This window comes from Malaclemys terrapin, chromosome 9 (genome assembly GCF_027887155.1).
Source record: "Malaclemys terrapin pileata isolate rMalTer1 chromosome 9, rMalTer1.hap1, whole genome shotgun sequence".
In the NCBI taxonomy this organism is placed as follows: Eukaryota; Metazoa; Chordata; order Testudines; family Emydidae; genus Malaclemys; species Malaclemys terrapin.
The window spans coordinates 26,121,408-26,139,182 of NC_071513.1; the positions used below are offsets into that span (position 1 = coordinate 26,121,408).

Consider the following 17,775-nt stretch of genomic DNA (forward strand, 5'->3'; position numbering starts at 1 on the left):
AGCCTGCTCATCTAATCTAGCTAAGGCCTATCACCTGTCTTCCATCATGCTGTGAAGTCAGATAAGTCAATGAAGAGTGAAAATACAAACAAGAGGAACTTAAAAGTTCTTATGAGGGCCCATGTAAACCGCTAGCTCCCTATGGGGTCTATTGTGTACTTGCAATGAGTGAAACTCACATAAAGAAGGGATTTGTGCAGTAGGAAGTTGGGATTGCTGCAAGGCTGTATACTGTTTAATACATGATACTTTCACTGATATTTCCACTCCTGGGTGAGGGATGTTGCTCCCCTTGGGAAGTTACAGTTGAACAAATGTAACATATTCGGAGATGCTTCTTTACTCTGTTTTTCCAAGACTTGAAGCTGAGTGAGTGATAGGGAGCACTGGAGAATGAATTTCAGTATTACCCCACCAGTGAGGAAAGCATCCCTCTGAACAGCAAAAAACAGACTTTGCATGGCAGACATCCTTTTCAGCCATAGGTCGGGTCCTACCAGTGAATTGCCAGCTCTAGAGTTGCCTGTCATTACATTATAGTCACGAACATGAGAAACTGGGCTTTTCTGTTGGGCATGGAATAGTCTGCATTATGTACAACTAGGATACATCGCTACGTTTGTAAATCCACTTCCTGGATAAGGATGTTGATGGCACTTCAGGGGCCTGTGTGAGATGAGTAGGTGGGCTTAGCATTATAGATAGATAGGAAGGTAGCACTACCTATTAAGGTTGCCTGATACTTCCCATTGTAAGACCCTGTTTTCAGTTGCTTATAACTTTGCCAAACTATAACCATTGGGGCTGAAATTTTCTACGTTGAGTGTCAGGCAGAATTATTTTTCAATTATTTTGGAAATTTCAGCCAAAATAGTTCAGCTGTTTCCAAGAATTAGGGTAAGGAAAACATTTTGGTGATTCCTGCTTTACAAAGCTCTAGTGCTCCTATGCTGTGTAGTAGGGACTGCAAATTTGTCAAAGCGTGGCCTGTGTGTCACTAATGTGCCTTTTGTTGTCACCATGAAAATCCACCCAAATTTGATCAAATTATAAGCCTTTGAAAAATTGCAGTTTGCACATGCTTGGTACAGACTTAGATTTTTAGCAGGTAAGACTCCAATTGCAATAGGCATGCTCCAACCTGAGGTTCAGTGAGATTTTCCCTATAATTGCCGTTCTCAATTGATGCAGACCTGGCTGGGTCCAGGCACACCTACTGAGAGCAGGGAGCCTCTCTCTCTCTCATTGACCCCCCCTCTGCTGGGCTCAGGTGGCAGAGAGGAGGAAATTAACTGATTCAAATATAGAGGGGACAAGAGCCAGAGCTGGGGGAGAGTGGGATGAGGAGTTTGGAGCACTTGCTGGGCAAGAACACTGGGACTGGAATGAGACAGAGACAGAGATGGGCCAGGGATGGAAACGAGACAGGACTGGGCAGAAGTCTGTGCCCATTAGAAGAATGCTCCCTTCCAAAGCCTGAAATAGAACCCAACATTCCCAGGTCAACCATCCCTCTGTTATCAGCAAATATCTGTGAAACCCACTGACAGTGTCCCATTCCCTTCTAGCGCTAGTCAACATAGAGGATGACAGCCTAGTACTGCTATCAGTTCTTTGGTTAGCTCAAATGTCACACGTCTGTGTGGTGGACCTAAAGATTCCAAATGATGCTGATGACCCATGTGGGTGTTAATATGATGCCGCATGATAATTTTTTTTCTTTTTCAGTTTGCTTTTTTAAGTCTAAGAAGTTACCCACAAAAGTATTAAAAGAACATTAGTAAGCTTGCAAAGTCCAGCACTCAAAAGTTAGGAAATGCTTGCGTAACCTTAATTCAGCCCCCTTCTATCTGTGCATCATGATACAATCTAATTACATGATCACATATTATGCTTTCCACAGGAGCCCTGCCTTATTCAGTGCACAGGCTGTTCCTGCTGTGGGGTAAATTAGGATTGTGTAATGAAAGAGACTAGTCTGTAGGACTCATTTATTTGTTGCAGAAGTTGGAAAGTATGTACTTACTGTGGTTGGCAAGAGATAGCAGGCTTAACCCAGCCGTCAGCTGAGTGAGCGTGGCCATGGAACCCAGGCCACAACTAAATACTGGGCACAACAACTGAAATAACAGGGATGGAAGTGAGGTTCAAAGGGCAAAAATCAGAACTGCAAGGGGACACCAAGCAGAGAACCTCCAACAGCGTCCACTACTCCTCAAAGGTGCCTAAAAAGTCAGTGGAACTCTGCTTGGAGATATGACTTAACAAGGGCTTGGAAACAGGCCTCACAGAGCACCCTGCTCCATCCAGCTTCCTCCTTCTGGAGTGATGGATGGCCGTCTTGGCCAGCACCAGGACGAAATTGAGGAGGACATCACGCAGCTTTGTTGCCGTGGATGAGGTGTGCAGCTTTGAGGAGGCACATGGAGAAGTGCAACCCAAACCTTTTACATAGGTTCTGGAGGAGCTGGAAGAGGGGTTGCAATCTGACACACACTAGGTAGATGTGTGTCCAGGGTGTCCTCACTACAGAAAGGACAGGTGTCATGAGATTGTGAGCTCTGTCAGGCAAATGCCCATGCTGATGGATCCTTGGAGGAGCTGTCAACTGCTATCCCCGGCAGTCCATGAACACAGAGTGAGGATCAGGCTGGCCAACCAGGGTTCCTCGCCCTCCTCAGGTGGCAGTAGGCCCATCACTTAGGGTTGGTGTGGGACATGAGCGCAAGGAAGTGGATGGTGTGAAGCATGAGCACGTACAGACATTTTCTGGGCACAGTGTGGAAATGGACCATCTGGCCCTTGTTCAGCCAATTTAGGGGATCGGGGTGTACAGACGCTTGTGGGACAGGGGTCCACTGAGTTCCGGAGGGCCAGGGGGAGCAGAGAGGACCTGCTTGAGAAAAGTGAGAGAAACAGGAGGCAAGGATGGCTTCACTTGGAGCACCCGAGGGGGGAAATGCAGGTGGGCGGCCCATGTGCTGGCTGAGCACCATAGGGTCCACCTAGTCCCTCCATTTGTTGGCCAGGAGGGCTCCAATTCTGGTGGCACTAGCCAGGACCAAACCTCCGGTGCACCAAGGGGGACTCCACCACCTGCACGAAGAAATGGGGTTGTGTAGCAGGGGTTCCATGAGGAGATCTTCCCACTTGGCCGCTAGGGACCTGGTTGCTGAAACTAGCTTCTAGGTCCTGATAAGACAGGCAGCTCAGAGAGGTCTCGCTGGAGACAAAAGAGCTGCTGGTTGTATTGGAGGTGAAGGAGGAAGGCATATATCAGCACACACTATGCCAGCCTACCTGCACTACCACAGTCTCTGCAGGGTCTGAAGGTGGAAGGCGTGGACCTGGCTACAGTTGCATACCAGGGCCTGTCTGCCCTCCCCAAGAGGGAGGCTTAGGACACCTGCAGAGAGCCAGTGCAACCCTGGCTAGAAAAACTCCAGAATCTTCTGCTGGAGGCTGGCCAGGGTCCCTGGGGGTTGGCTCATGGTGTTGAGCTGGTGCCAGAGCATGGACTGGACTAGCTGGTTGATCACCCACATCAGCTCCAGCACCTGAAGGGAAAGGCACTGGAGCAGCCCTGTCCACCTCCACAACCCGTCACACATCCTGGCCTCTAGGTCAATCCAATTCTCCAGCAGGGAGGGACCAATGGCAGTAAAGTGATACCAAGACAGAGCAGTGGACCCTACAGCTGGCACACTATGGGTGGGAGAGAGCTTTCCTGCTACCTGTCTGACTATCAGACCAGCGCTCGACTCAGTTGACCCAGGCAGAGGAGGCTGCCAAATAAATGGCTTGGCATGCCTCCACCCATGCTAGGTCTCCTGGGTCCTTAACCACAAGAAATACGTTGTTGGCATATGCCAGCAGGCCCACCTGCAAATCCAGCTGCTGAAACACCAACCCAGTCATCCTCTTGCAGGGCAGATGGAGGAATGGTTCAATAGCACTGGTATAGAGCTGGCCAGACAGTGGGCAATGGAGGCAATCAGGGCCAAGAGGCCGTGGGAGGCAAGAAACAAACAATGAAGGAAAGGGCCTGGCATGGAACAAACAGCAAAGGTTGGGGCTTGGGCAACCTAGGGAAGGCAGGCAGGCAGGCAAACAGATGGGGCAAGGCAGGGGAGGCAAGTAACAAACAAGGGGGAAGCCCGTAACAAATGGAAGGGGGAATGAACTGCAATGAGAGGGGGACCACACAAGACAGGGGGCTGCAGTGAACTGCAAGGGGAAGGGAACAGGTGAAATGGTGGCGGGGGGGAGCAATAAACTGCAAGTGAGATTGGGGCCTTGTGAGATGGGGGGGGGGGTTTGCAAACCATGAGAGGGAGGGCTGGTGGGTAGACAGGAGGAGGAGGCCCACCAGCCCAATGCAAACTGAGGGGAAAGGAGGTGAGGGGAAGTCCAAGGGGGCATGTGTACTCACATGCGCTTGCAAAATTAGGGTCTCTGCTACAGCAACCGCACCAACAGAGTCACAGGTGTGCCGGGAATGAGGCAAGGGAAGAATAGTGTCATGCTTAAATCAGTTGAATGCTGCCCCTGGGAAATGGATTCTATCCCTGCCACCGCTGCAGAGTTCTTATGTGATGCTGATGCTGGCAAGTCACTTAAACCAAACTTTTCACAAGTTGTCACTAATTGTGTGTTCTTAATTTTCTAGTGCCTGACTTGATACTTGATTTGCAAAAGGGTTGAGCACTCACAATTCCAACTGAAGTCAATGGGCGCTGTGCTTTGAACATATGAAGTGCTATATAGTGCTAAGTACAGTACTTTGAAAAATCAGCTCCTAGGAATCTCAAATTGGGCACCCAAAATAAGTGAGCACCTTTGATCTTAATCTCTTTGTGCCTCACTTCCCCATTTGTAAAAGTGGGATAATACGCACTTGTGAGGTTTGTAAAAATGGATATATTAATAGTTGTGAAGCACTTAGATACTATTGAGGGAAGTGCATAAAAAAAGCCCCAGAGGAAATTTTAAAAATCTGTCTTGTGAGCAGATTTGAATAGTTTGCAGTAAATAAGGCCTGGAGTCACGTATTGAACAATGTGGAGAAAACAAAATATTGAATCAATAAGTGAGCTCTGTGCAATAGCACTGAAATAGGCAGGTTCTTGTAGAAAAAATAGTGATTATGTAACATAATGCATACCTGAAAGGGGGCTGAATTAAGGCTGCACAGAGGGAGGGGTGGTGGGTTGCACAAGCAATCTTAATTCTGGTCTTTTCTGACTACAGAGTACTTGACTTTACAATCTTAAGAATTTTTTTTAGTGTTTTGGGTGTGTTCTTTGTTTTGTTTTTGTAATTAGTTCTTATGAACTGGCCTCCTCCTTGCTCATGCACAGAGGAGAGAACAAGAACTGAAACATTATTCTTTGGCCTTGGCTACACTTAGTTACAGCGCAATAAAGTCACCCACAGCGCTGTAGCTCACTCCCCGTCCACACTGGCAAGGCACGTACAGCGCTGTATCTACGTGGCTACAGCGCTGCTTGTACTCCACCTCCCCAAGAGGAATAAAGAGTATTGCGCTGCCGTTGCTGCGCTGCGGCACCAGTGTGGCCACCCAATGCGCTCTGATTGGCCTCCAGAAGTATTCGGCAGTATCCCACAATGCCTGTTCTAGCCACTCTGCTCATCAGTTCGAACTCTATTGCCCTGGCCTCAGGTGACCAACCATCAGACCCGCCCTTTATATTCCCCGGGAATTTTAAAAATCCCCTTCCTGTTTGCTCAGGCAGGTGTGGAGTGCTATCAGTGAATCTTTCCAGGTGACCATGCCTCCATGCGCCAAACGAGCCCCAGCATGGAGCAAGGGCAAGTTGCTGGACCCCATCAGTGTTTGGGGGGAGGAAGCTGTCCAGTCCCAGGTGCTATCCAGCCATAGGAATTACGATACCTTTGGGCAGATATCAAGGGCCATGATGGAAAGGGGCCATGACCAGGATTGCAGTGCAGGATTAGAGTGAAGGAGCTGCGGAATGCCTACTACAAAGCCCGCGAGGCAAACCGCCACTCCGGTGCTGCCCCCATGAGCTGCAGTTTCTACAAAGAGCTGGACGCGATACTTGGGGGTGACCTCACCTCCACTCCGAGCACCACCATGGACACTTCAGAGCGGGGGGAGGGGGAGGAGGAGGAAAGCGGGAGTGAGGGTGCTGGGGTGGGGGGAGATACCCCAGAATCCCTGGAGGCATGCAGCCAGGAGCTCTTCTCAAGCCAGGAGGAAGGTAGCCAGTCGCAGCAGCCGGTACTTGGTGGAGGATAAACAGAAGAGAGATAGCTCAGTGGTTTGAGCATTGGCCTGATAAACCCAGGGTTGTGAATTTAATCCTTGAGGGGGCCACTTAGGGATCTGGCGCAAAATCAGTACTTGGTCCTGCTAGTGAAGGCAGGTCCCTTCCAGTTCTAGGAGATAGGATATCTCCATTAATTTAATTTAATTTAATTAAAAAAAAAAAAAAAGCAGGTTCCCAGTAAGTGGCTTTTTGTGGGGGGTTGGGGGGGAGTTTTTTTTCGGGAAGGAATTTTTTCGGTGCAGGCTCTTTGGGAGAGGAGGGTTAGGGCTGCATGCATGCATAGATGCGGAATAGCGCATTGATGTGATCTATCACATCGCAGTAATCAGCCTTGGTAATCTCTTTGAAAGTCTCATCCAGAACGTGGGCAATGCGCCTGTGCAGGTTTATTGGGAGAGCCACCGTGGTCCTTGTCCCAGCCAGGCTAACATGTCCGCGCTACTGTGCCGCGAGGGGCGGGGGGACCATTACTGCACACAGGCAAGCTGCATATGGGCCAGAGTGGAAGCCGGATTGCAGTAGAAGACCCTCCTTTGCTTCCCAGGTCACCCTCAGCAGCGAGATATCTTCCAGGATAAACTCCTGTGGAAAATGTTGGGACAGTGTTCAGTGTAGGTGCCCCCTGCAGCTGTTGGCTCTCCCCAAGGCACAGAAACCCGGCTGAGAGACTGCAAAAACTCCGGAAGAGATCGCAAAAAAGCAAAGAAGACATGCTGCACGAAGTGATGCATCAATCAGAGAATCAAAAAGCACAGGAGTGGAGGGAGAGCAAAAGCAGGATCCGCAAGGAAAACGCAGTGCACCGGAAGCAAAGCACGGATCAGCTGATAAGCATCATGGAGCGCCAAGCGGTCTCTCTCCAGGTGGTCATAGCCATGCAGGCAGAGCACTACCGCCCCGCTCGCCCCTGCAGCCCTTGCCCCAAAACTCTTTCCCTTGTGCCCCCATGTCACCTCCAACCCACTTTCCCCAACATCTGGGTTCTTACGCCACCAGCTGCCTCCAACAACTGTATCTTCACCAACCAGCCCTGAGAACTACGACCCTTACCCTCTGCACTCAACCCCCATCACCATGCAGTATAGCCATCCTGAAGTGCAGCACTCATTGCACAGCACTCCAGACAGGACATATGCAAATCTATGATTGTACCGTTCCCCACCCCACCCCCTTGCCCTTTCTGATTCCCAAACAGTTGTGTTTCTTTCAATAAATGAATTTTCTTTTCAATAAATGGATTTTTTGGCTTTGAAAACATTCTTTATTATTGCATAAAGTAAAAGATACCTTAGCCCAGGAAAGAAACAGGCACTGCAAATCAGCTTAGCAAACACAGATTCCTACTGACATTGTAACCACTGCACTTCACTCCCGTGCAGGGCACCAGACATTACTGCTGGTTTTCAGCCTCAAATTGCTCCCTCAAGGCATCCCTAATCCTTGCAGCCCCGTGCTGAGCCCCTCTAATAGCCCTGCTCTCTGGCTGTGCAAATTCAGCCTCCAGGTGTTGAACATCGGAGGTCCATGCCTGACTGAATCTTTCACCCTTCCCAAATAATATGGAGGGTACAGCACGCGGATATAACCGCGGGGATGCTGTTTTCGGCCAAGTCCAGCTTCCCATACAGAGATCGCCCTTTAAACAGCCAAAAGCACAATCCACAGTCATTCGTCACCGGCTCAGCCTATAGTTGAACCATTCCTTGCTGCTGTCAAGGCTCCTTGTGTAGGGTTTCATGAGCCACAGCATTAATGGGTAAGGGGGGTCTCCAAGGATCACAATGGGCATTTTGACTTCCCCTACTGTGATCTTCCGCTCTGGGAAAAAGTCCCGGCCTGTAGCTTCCTGAACAGGCCAGTGTTCCAAAAGATGCGTGCATCATGCACTTTCTGGGCCTGCCTGCATGAATGTCAATAAAACGCCCACGGTGATCCACAAGTGCCTGGAGAACCATAGAGAAATACCCCTCCTGATTAACGTACTCGGATGCTAGGTGGGCTGGTGCCAGAATAGGAATATGCGTCCCATATATCGCTCCTCCACAGTTAGGGAAACTCATTTGTGCAAAGCCATCCACAATATCCTGCACGTTACCTGGAGTCACGGTTCTTCTGAGCAGGATGCGATTAATGGCCCTGCAAACTTGCATCAACCGATTCCAACAGTCGACTTTCCCACTCCAAACTGGTTCGCGACTGATCGGTAGCTGTCTGGAGTTGCTAGCTTCCAGATTGCAATAGCCACCCGCTTCTCCACTGGCAGGGCAGCTCTCAATCTCGTGTCCTTGCGCCGCAGGGTGGGGGAGAGCTCCTCACACAGTCCCATGAAAGTGGCTTTTCTTATCCAAAAGTTCTGCAGCCACTGCTCGTCATCCCAAACTTGCATGACGATGTGATCCCACCACTCAGTGCTTGTTTCCCGAGCCCAAAAGCGGCGTTCCACGGTGCTGAGCATGTCTGTGAATGCAAAAAGCAATTTTGTGTCGTACGCGTTACGCGACTTGCTATCATCGTCGGACTCCTCACTGTCACTTTGGATCTTAAGGAATAGCTCGACTGCCAAATGTGATGTGCTGGCGAGTCTCGTCAGTATACTCCTCAGCAGTTCGGGCTCCATTTCCCGCAGACCGAAACAGAACACAGATCGCGCTGCACAGAAACCGTTGAAAGATGGCGCCAAATGTGGACGGAAACACAGGGATTGCTGGGATGTGAAGCGATGCATCACGGGGCGTTGGGACAGGACCCAGAATGCCCCGCACCCCCCGCACCCTTCCCACAACCAGGGCCAGCTCCAGGGTTTTGGCCGCCCCAAGTAGCCAAACAAACAAACAAACAAAAAGCCGTGATCGCGATCTGCAGCGGCAATTCGGCGGAAGGTCCTTTGCTCCGAGCAGAAGTGAGGGACCATCCGTCGAATTGCCGCCGAACAGCGGGACGTGCCGCCCCTCTCTGAAGTGGCCGCCCCAAGCACCTGCTTGGTAAGCTGGTGCCTGGAGCCGGCCCTGCCCACAACCCATGGCGCCAGAATGGGAAGAGATAGCTGTGGGATAGCTGCCCATAATGCACCGCTCCCAATGCCGCTGCAAGTGCCGCAAATGTGGCCACGACAGTGCACTGGCAGCTGTCAGTGTGGACAGACTGCAGCGCTTTCCCTACTCAGCTGTACGAAGACAGGTTTAACTCACGGCGCTGTACAGCTGCAAGTGTAGTTCTCAAAGCATAAGTAATTCTCCTCTTTAAAGGGGAAGAAGAAAAAGTGTGCTTAACCTGAGAAGTGAAAAGGGTGGGTGAGAAAGCAGCCTGTGACTGAGTCAGAAATGGACAATAAACCCACATAGGCTCCTGGGGTAAAATAGCAAGTACCCGCATAGAGCCCTGTACTAGACCTTGTCTACACTAGAATTTACTTCGGTATAATTTACATCGCTCATCAGGGATGTGAATAATCCACACACCCCTGACCGGCCTAAGCGCCAGTGTTGATCAGCAGAAGAGCTTCTAGCGCAGATGTAACCTGAGATGAACAAAGAACATCTTGTTCTGACTTATTTGCTCTGCAACCCCTTTGATTCCAGTGAGGTTAGATGGGAGTGTAACTTAGGGCAAGATTTAGCCTGTTGTCTGTGTCTTAACTTTGGTGACATCAGTACAGCTTCTCATGTCAACAAGGGTTTTAAACTTAAACTGGGCACCTTCTCTCTTCCCCAGTGGTGGGTAACTCCAGGGCACTGAGTGGAATGAGTCTCACTGGCATGGGGCAGTAGGGGCTGGACTGGTTGTGTGCCAATGCCTAGACGCTGGCCTTAGCCCCAGAGGTGGCTGCATTTCAATCCTGCATGTAGTGATGCCTTTCTAGTACTATTATTCTGCATTTTTTTAAGCTCTGCCAAGGGCACCCCTCCCTAGCGCTGAGTGCCCACTCCCTACATGAAGAGTTACAACACAGACAGCTAAAGCTATTTCATTGCCTTGCTCCAATCAGGCCACCTACTCCCCCATCACTAGAGTGTCTGCAGCTAATGGACATTAGAGATCACAGTCTTGTGGTCCAGCTCCACGCCCTGGTCGTGGTTAGGGTTGCCAGGTGTTTGTTTTTCGACTGGAACACCTGGTCGAAAAGGGACCCTGGCGGCTCTGGTCAGCAGCATTAAAAATCTAGTTGCCGTGTAGCAGGCAGGCTCCCTGCCTGGCTCTTGAGAAGCAGCAACGTGTCCCGTGGGCTCCACATGCTACCTCCCCACGAGCGCTGGCTCCACAGCTTCCATTGGCCGGGAACCGCAGGGGCATCACGGGGAGCCTCCTGGCCGCCTCTCCGACTAGGAGCCAGAGGGACATGCTGCTACTTCCCCGGAGCCGTCTGAGGTCAGCGCTTCTGGAACCTGCATCGCAAGCCCCCAGGTGAGCCCCCACCTGTACTCTGAACACCCCAGCCCAGAGCCCCCTCCTGCACCTCACACCCCTCATCCCCAGCCCTGCCCGAGCCCGCACCCCCAGCTGGAGCACCAACCCCCTGCCCCAGCCCGGGGAAAACGAGCCAGCGAGTGAGGTGAAGAGTGAGTGACGGACAGACGGGGGATGGAGTGAGTGGGGGCCGGGGCCGCGGCCTCGGAGAAGGGGCGGGGCAGGGGGCGGACGGACATGCCACGGGGCGACACAGGCCTGCTCCTCACAGGGCCCCCCGCCCCGGCTGTTCCCTCTAGAGCCAATCCCCACCAGACACTCCATCCCAACAGCCAATCCGAGCCCTCCCCAGCTCCTAGCCACGTGGGGCGCGGCCTGTTTCATACTGTATCTAATTCCGAACCCGCCATTGATTTTTAAAATTTCACCCGTCACGAGGCGGCAGGTGTGTTCCGTGCGGGGACAGTCCAACCAGGAAAAGAAGCCGCGGACGTCGCGGCCAATCAGCGAGTAGGGCGGGGCAGGCGGGGCGCACCTGGCCGGAATCGTTGGCTGATTGGCGGCTGGTTCGACGAAGTGAAGCCAATGAGGAGCAGGGACAAGCTGGGCGAACCTGGTAGGGGCGGGAGCTACTACGCCAACTGCGTATGGGGTGGCGAGCGGGTAGGGCCTTCGCCGGCACCTGTGTTCACCCGTCCGGCGCCTTCTGCTGCTGACCTCGCCGGCTCCCCAACGCCTATGGAGCCTGTGCAGGTGCCCGATGCCGACGCCTTCCGGGCCTTCCGGGCTCAGTGCGAGGCGGAGCAAGGCTGGCAGAGCAGATACAGCCGGGAGGGCGTCGGGGTGTGGGTGCAGCCGCCCCTGCCCTCCGGCCCCGCCGTGCACACGGTCAAGGTGAGCCGGGGGTGGCAGGGCAGGGCACGTTGTGGGGGGCTGGGAGAGGGCACTTGCGGGAGCCTGGCGGCTGCTTTGCGCTGCTGGAGCTCCCCTGGGAGCGGGGCTCACTGTGGGAGTTGTTGGATGGCCTCACGCCCAGATCTGGCACCGCAGGCTCCGCTCACCCTGAGTTTGACTATTTGTAGTCCTGGCTCCCTGTCACAAACTGAGGTCCAATGTAGTCTGGGCCTGGACCCTAAGCGGGGGGAGTCGGGGATCGTGTCACGTGGAGACAGAAATTGGGCACCAGAGGAGTTGCTGGGCTCCTGCCCCAGAAGGTGCTTGCCAGTGCCTGTGCCAGGATTAGAGTAACTGATTAACTCTAAAATATGTAGTGGAGCCTATCTGTGCTAATTGTCACCATCTTGTATGGGCTTTGGTGTCCCTTTTCCCTGGTATTCAATTCACACAGCCCTCGCCTTTGCCATGTGACACATCTGTGACCCAGAGGTACTTGTCACTCCAGTATCTGGGTGCCAGGAATCTGATGTGAACTTCCCAAGAAAGTGGCCAGTGAGATGCATTCATTATTCTTCCTATCCAGTTGTCTGCCCTGGTGATAGCCTTCCCCACAGGAGTCTTCTTTGCCCATGTGGTATAAAACAACATAGTGAGTGGTTGTGGAGTTGCACCAGCCTTGAGACTGCAGTCTGAGTTATGCTTTCTCTGTAAATCATTGACTCATATTGACAAACACCACTGTAAGTGGCTGAAGTCTGGTACAGGGTGATGGGATTGGAACTAGAGGTTCAGCTTCTCTGAACCAGTAACAGGAAAGCTATTCTTTCTGGGATCTCCCAGGCCTGCTATTTGCCCCTGAATTCTGGTCAACCACAAGCCGTTGAGGGGGCCTACTGTGCATCTCCACGCTGGAGTCATCTGTGTAAGATTGGACACCTCCGCTGTCTGCCTGGTTGCTTCTATTTGGAGACTGGAACGTAGTGTCCAGCTCTGACTTATTCTGCTCACCTTCTTCCCTTCTCCATTCTTCGGCACTAACATATGCGGTGGTACCTTAGTTATGGAAGCCTGTGCCATGTGCTTCTTGTTCGTGATTCTGGTTGTTGTGTGGACTGGGATTTGTCTAGTTATGGGATAGGGCTTTTAACACTGATCTGTTTGCGTTTGTCTCTGCTGAATGTTTCAAGGGCAATAAGTATTGTTACTTTGGAATGGATTCTCTGCCCTTATCCCCGTTTTTGATCTTAGGTGAGTTGCTTCCCTCGCTGTTCATCATTTCCCCTCATAGTGGGTTGACATTTGCAAAGTGTTTTGAGTGGAGGGTTCCAGTGATTTGTAAAGGGGTAGTGTTACCCTGTCTGACACCCTTCCCCACAAATGGGAGCCCAGCTGAGAATGAGGAGCTCTTCCCTATACACGGATCAAGTCAGCTACTCCAATCGGTAGTATGGGGGCGGGTGCAGCCAGCCAGTGTCCTGACTGTGGTCCTGCTCCTGCCTGCAGTGCTGCATTGACATCCAAGATGTGCCAGCGGAGACGATGTATGATGTGCTGCATGACATTGAGTATCGCAGGAAGTGGGACACGAACGTCATTGACACACATGACATTGCCCGGCTTGCCACCAATGCTGATGTGGGCTACTACTCCTGTGAGTGATGGCTTGGGGGCTGCTCTGATTGGCTGAGTGCGGCAGGAAGTGTGATCAACCCCAGAGAATTGAAATCCTGACTTAAACAAGTCAAGGAAATGGGATGGGCCCTTCAGTAGGAAGGAGCAAAGACTGAACCCATTCTGTATGCCCTGAATAGATACCATCTGGTCAGCAGTAGGGCAAGCTTCTCACACACCAACATGCCTCAACCCACTGGACTTTCTAACAGGAGAGGGGAGTTCAGTCCCCCGGGTTCATTTCATCCTTGGCATCTCTGTTGAGGCTGCTAACAGAAGAATCAGCTGGGCTCTTAAGAGATGAGGGGAGGCTTTGGTGGCAGGATACAGAGAGATCACTAACCTCACCGAGGGGCAAGTGCAGGCAAGGTAGAAACCCCCTAGTGTGACTGCACTTCCTGCAACTCTTATCACCGGTGAGTTGAAGTGACTTTGCTTCCTTCTTGGCTAGGGAAATGTCCAAAGCCCTTAAAGAACAGAGATGTGGTGACACTGCGATCCTGGCAGGTTGTGGATAAATCTTACATGATCATCAACTTCTCTGTCAAACACCCGGTGAGTCAGGGGGTGGGAAGAGTTTAATTACTTAGTCCCATGCTCCCACGGGAATCTCAATAGTGCTTGCTCAGATGCCTCCTTGATGAATGACTCCACCCCACAGCTACAGTCATGAGCTGGGTGAAGTTTGTCCGGGTTACAAGTTAAATTAATGGAGATATCCCATCTCCTAGAACTGGAAGGGACCTTGAAAGGTCATCGAGTCCAGCCCCCTGCCTTCACTAGCAGGACCAAGTACTGATTTTGCCCCAGATCCCTAAGTGGCCCCCTCAAGGATTGAACTCTAAACCCTGGGTTTAGCAGGCCAATGCTCAAACCACTGAGCTGTCCCTCCCAATCCATTAAGGATGCTCTGAGCAGAATGTGACTCTGGCTCTTCTTAACCTGAGCTAGACTTGTTTATCTACCACCCCTTACTATGCCTTAGAGTGTATGTAGTCCCTGTGTCCCTTTGGATGTGCAGGGACCTTTTATTATTGTGGGATATGTATTGCACAGCTAACGCTTTACAGACCAGGCACGGTGTCTGAGCCTCTAGATTAGTCCCATTGCCCTGTGTGTATAACACCAGGTCTGAGAGAGAGTCCAGGGAAGGTGACAGAGTTTGAGTGTCTGATTTCACCATACAGCAATATCCTCCCCGAAAGGACCTGGTAAGGGCTGTTTCTATCTTGGCGGGATACTTGGTGCAGTCAACTGGACCAAACAGCTGCACCTTGACTTACCTGGCTCAGGTGGACCCCAAAGGTAAGTCTGGCTCTGTATCCCTTGTGGGTGTGCAAGGGGATGAGGCAACTTCAGGTCTAGGTGAACAGAAATTCTACTCCCTTATACAGGGCATAAATTGTATTGCTTTCTTTCCACACATTTCCCTCCTAGGCATCCATCTAGGATCACTTTGCAACATGCCATGGAAATGATCTTGCAGCTTCACAATTGTACCTTGGTGAGGAGCTGGAGCATTGCGTGCAGTTGCAGCCTGGCATAAATGCAGCATTTTTCTGCTATGGCTCACTAATTATTCTGTTTCTCCACCTTTCTTTCTTGTGCATTAGGGAAACTGCCAAAGTGGGTTGTGAATAAAGCTTCCCAGTACCTGGCACCAAGGGTGAGTGAAGGAGCTCCTGAGTAGTGGGTAATAAGGATCAACCATTCCTCATGGTTAGAGGAAAGGGCTGGCAGTTAGTGGAGATCTAACTTGTCCTTCGACTTTCCAGCCCCTCCAACTTCCTGGTACAGGCCTGAGCAGTAGAGAGAATGGGGCATCCTAGGTATCCTTGGATTTGGTACTAAAATGTGCTGTCCTGGTTAGTCCAACTTCTGACAATGACCAACCTCTGATGCATCAGAGAGGTGAAAAACCTGTGCACAATGCTTTGTCTTGGGGTCCCCAGCTTGTGACCACCGGATTCTGCATTCTGAAGTTCAGCATCCTCTGAGCTCTTGGCGTAGTGGGGAAGGCACAGGTCAGGATTGCAGGGCATAACTGTGGGGAACCTATTTGGCATGAGGTGTAGTTGAGACACAAGATTGCAGCATGGGTCAGCATCCTGGGTTCTGTCCCCAGCACTGTCACTGGACTTGGCCAAGGTGTCACATTGACTTTTTGGCTCAGCCTCCATTTCTCCATCTGTAAAATGGGGCTAATAATTGTCTGCCTCCTAGAGGAGAGGCACCTGAAGCACAATGAGATCCTTAGCTGTATTGAAGATACTGATTGCTTATCCAAACAAATGGAAAATGCTCCTGTATGGAACTGTACAGTATTAGTCTCTCCATCCATGCACTCAGGTCTCCCCCTTTTACCTGACTCAGGTAACTGCACAGCACCCACCCTTTCCCAAGCATTAAGTAAATACAAAAATGCAGGGGGTCTGGTAGTGGTCAGATTCTAGGCTGCTTCCATTTTCTTGGTCCCCTTTTCTGCTTTCTTCAGATGCTGAAGAAGATGCATAAGGCCTGCTTGAAATACCCCTCCTGGAAACAGCAGCACAATGTCAGTGTGAAGCCCTGGCTGTATCCTGAGCAGAACGAGCTCCCCACCATGATGCTGTCAGACCTGGCACTCCAGCATGCTGCCTCTCTGGAGAACATTGATGAGAGCAGCCTGTCGGAGGTGAAGGACGAGAGGGGAGACCACAGTGGCTCTGAGAACTGATGCTGCTTGGTTCTCTTCCAGGAGCAACACTGCATTAGACTCTGTTTGGACTCTTCCTGACTGTTTTACATTAAAGGGGGGAAATGTATCTTTATGCCCAGGGTTTGTAGTTCTTCCTGTCATGAGCTAAGAGACCATGTTTAGGTCTCAAGCATATAGGGGTGTCCGTTCCCATCAAGATGGGAACAGAGGACAGTGGCTGCGTGAGGAGCTTGGAGCACCTGGGGCCCATTGTGCTGAGACAGCTATCGCAGTGAGCAGGGTAAATCTTGGGAAGTTATCAGTGACCTCCGATAGGCTGGTATGAATTTCTTCTCCTTCTGCTCGATGATCCTTTCTGTACTATGACAGGTTTCAGAGTAACAGCCGTGTTAGTCTGTATCTGCAAAAAGAACAGGAGTACTTGTGGCACCTTAGAGACTAACAAATTTATTTGAGCATAAGCTTTTGTGGGCTACAGCCCACTTCTTCAGATGCTTAGAATGAAACATGAAGGTTTTTTTATTTTATTTTTATTTAATATATACATACACAACACGTAAAGGTGGAAGTAGCCATACCAACTCTAAGAGGCTAATTAATAAAGATGACCTATTAATTAATTAGCCTCTTAAAGTTGGTATGGCTACTTCCACCTTTTCATGGGGTGTGTGTGTATATATAGATAGATAGATATAGCTAGCTTACTATATGTTCCATTCTATGCATCTGAAGAAGTGGGCTGTAGCCCACGAAAGCTTATGCTCAAATAAATTTGTTAGTCTCTAAGGTGCCACAAGTACTCCTGTCCTTTCTGTACTGTGACCAAGATCTGTTGCTTCATATGAAGGTAAAGATATCCATAATGCATCTGGCCAACTGTGCTGTTGCTCCCAGAAGTGCTAATGCTGCCCCAGTCTGAGAGGTTTTGCCTGTGTATTCTGAGAGCCATTAAGAACTGGTTAGCATTAGACCAAGTACCCTCCTACAGAAACGGGCAACAGGAGTGAGTTTGGGATGGATGGACATCCCTACCTCCTGGGGCACTTCTGGGGAGAGAGGATAAACATGTTTCCCTGTTCAGAGTTCATGTGATGCTCCGTCAGAGCTGAGGAATTCAACGCCAGTGCAGGAGGGAGAAGTGTGCCCCAGAAAGGCCTTGAAGACTTACCCAGGTTTATTGCTGCTGTAACTCGGGATGTCACCCTGTTGCCCCAGGGCTGAACTTGACCCTAGCAAAGCAGGCTTGTATTGAATGGGGTGCTGTAATAGGTAGCTGCAGCAGTGAAGCTGGAAAGGGACTGAGGCAAATAAGTCTCAGGGGAGCAGATTGGCTTTGTTGTCAAGGTGACAGGAAATGGACTTGGAGTGGTAAGAACTGGGCTGCCAAATGAGTAAAAAAAATTAATCACAATTAATCATGAGATTAAAAAAAAGTCATGATTAATTGCATTGTTAAACAATAATAGAATACCTTTTTATTTAAATATTTTTGCCAATAGTTTTGGTTTGGTGGGTATGGAAGAGCACGGTCTTTTTCAGCATAGCACTTTTCAGCCAGCAGCAGCTGTTGTCAGCAGCACTCACTTCTGAGCTGCCAGCAGCAGCAGACAGGTTCCCCCGGTCCCTGGCCTCAGCTCAGTGGTGACCAGCTACATGGGCGAGGGGAAGGGAATACCCCAGCATCGGCCTCCACACCCCCACTCTGCACAGGAGGCTGGCTCCCAGTCAGGAGCAGCTTGGCCAGAGGCAGAGAGGTGGGATCCACAGTGGAGGAGGGCGGCAGGAGATGGG

General features: G+C 50.8%; 1 protein-coding gene across 1 annotated transcript; it reads left to right on the forward strand.

Annotated features, from left to right (window-relative positions):
* Positions 1–11,169: 11,169 nt before the first annotated feature.
* Positions 11,170–16,096, forward strand: LOC128842778 (START domain-containing protein 10-like). Its single transcript, XM_054038964.1, has 6 exons — positions 11,170–11,612; positions 13,119–13,266; positions 13,738–13,841; positions 14,474–14,591; positions 14,900–14,952; positions 15,781–16,096. The coding sequence occupies exons 1-6, from the start codon at positions 11,304–11,306 to the stop codon at positions 16,000–16,002; spliced, it is 954 nt and encodes a 317-aa protein (XP_053894939.1). The 5' UTR covers positions 11,170–11,303; the 3' UTR covers positions 16,003–16,096.
* Positions 16,097–17,775: the final 1,679 nt, after the last annotated feature.

Bases quoted from the DNA above. Each gene is read 5' to 3' on its own strand.
- LOC128842778 (XM_054038964.1), top strand. From the start codon at position 11,304: ATGAGGAGCAGGGACAAGCTGGGCGAACCTGGTAGGGGCGGGAGCTAC. The intron at 13,842-14,473 runs GTGAGTCAGGGG...TTCACCATACAG, and splicing joins ACTTCTCTGTCAAACACCCG to CAATATCCTCCCCGAAAGGA. The intron at 14,592-14,899 runs GTAAGTCTGGCT...CTTGTGCATTAG, and splicing joins GGCTCAGGTGGACCCCAAAG to GGAAACTGCCAAAGTGGGTT.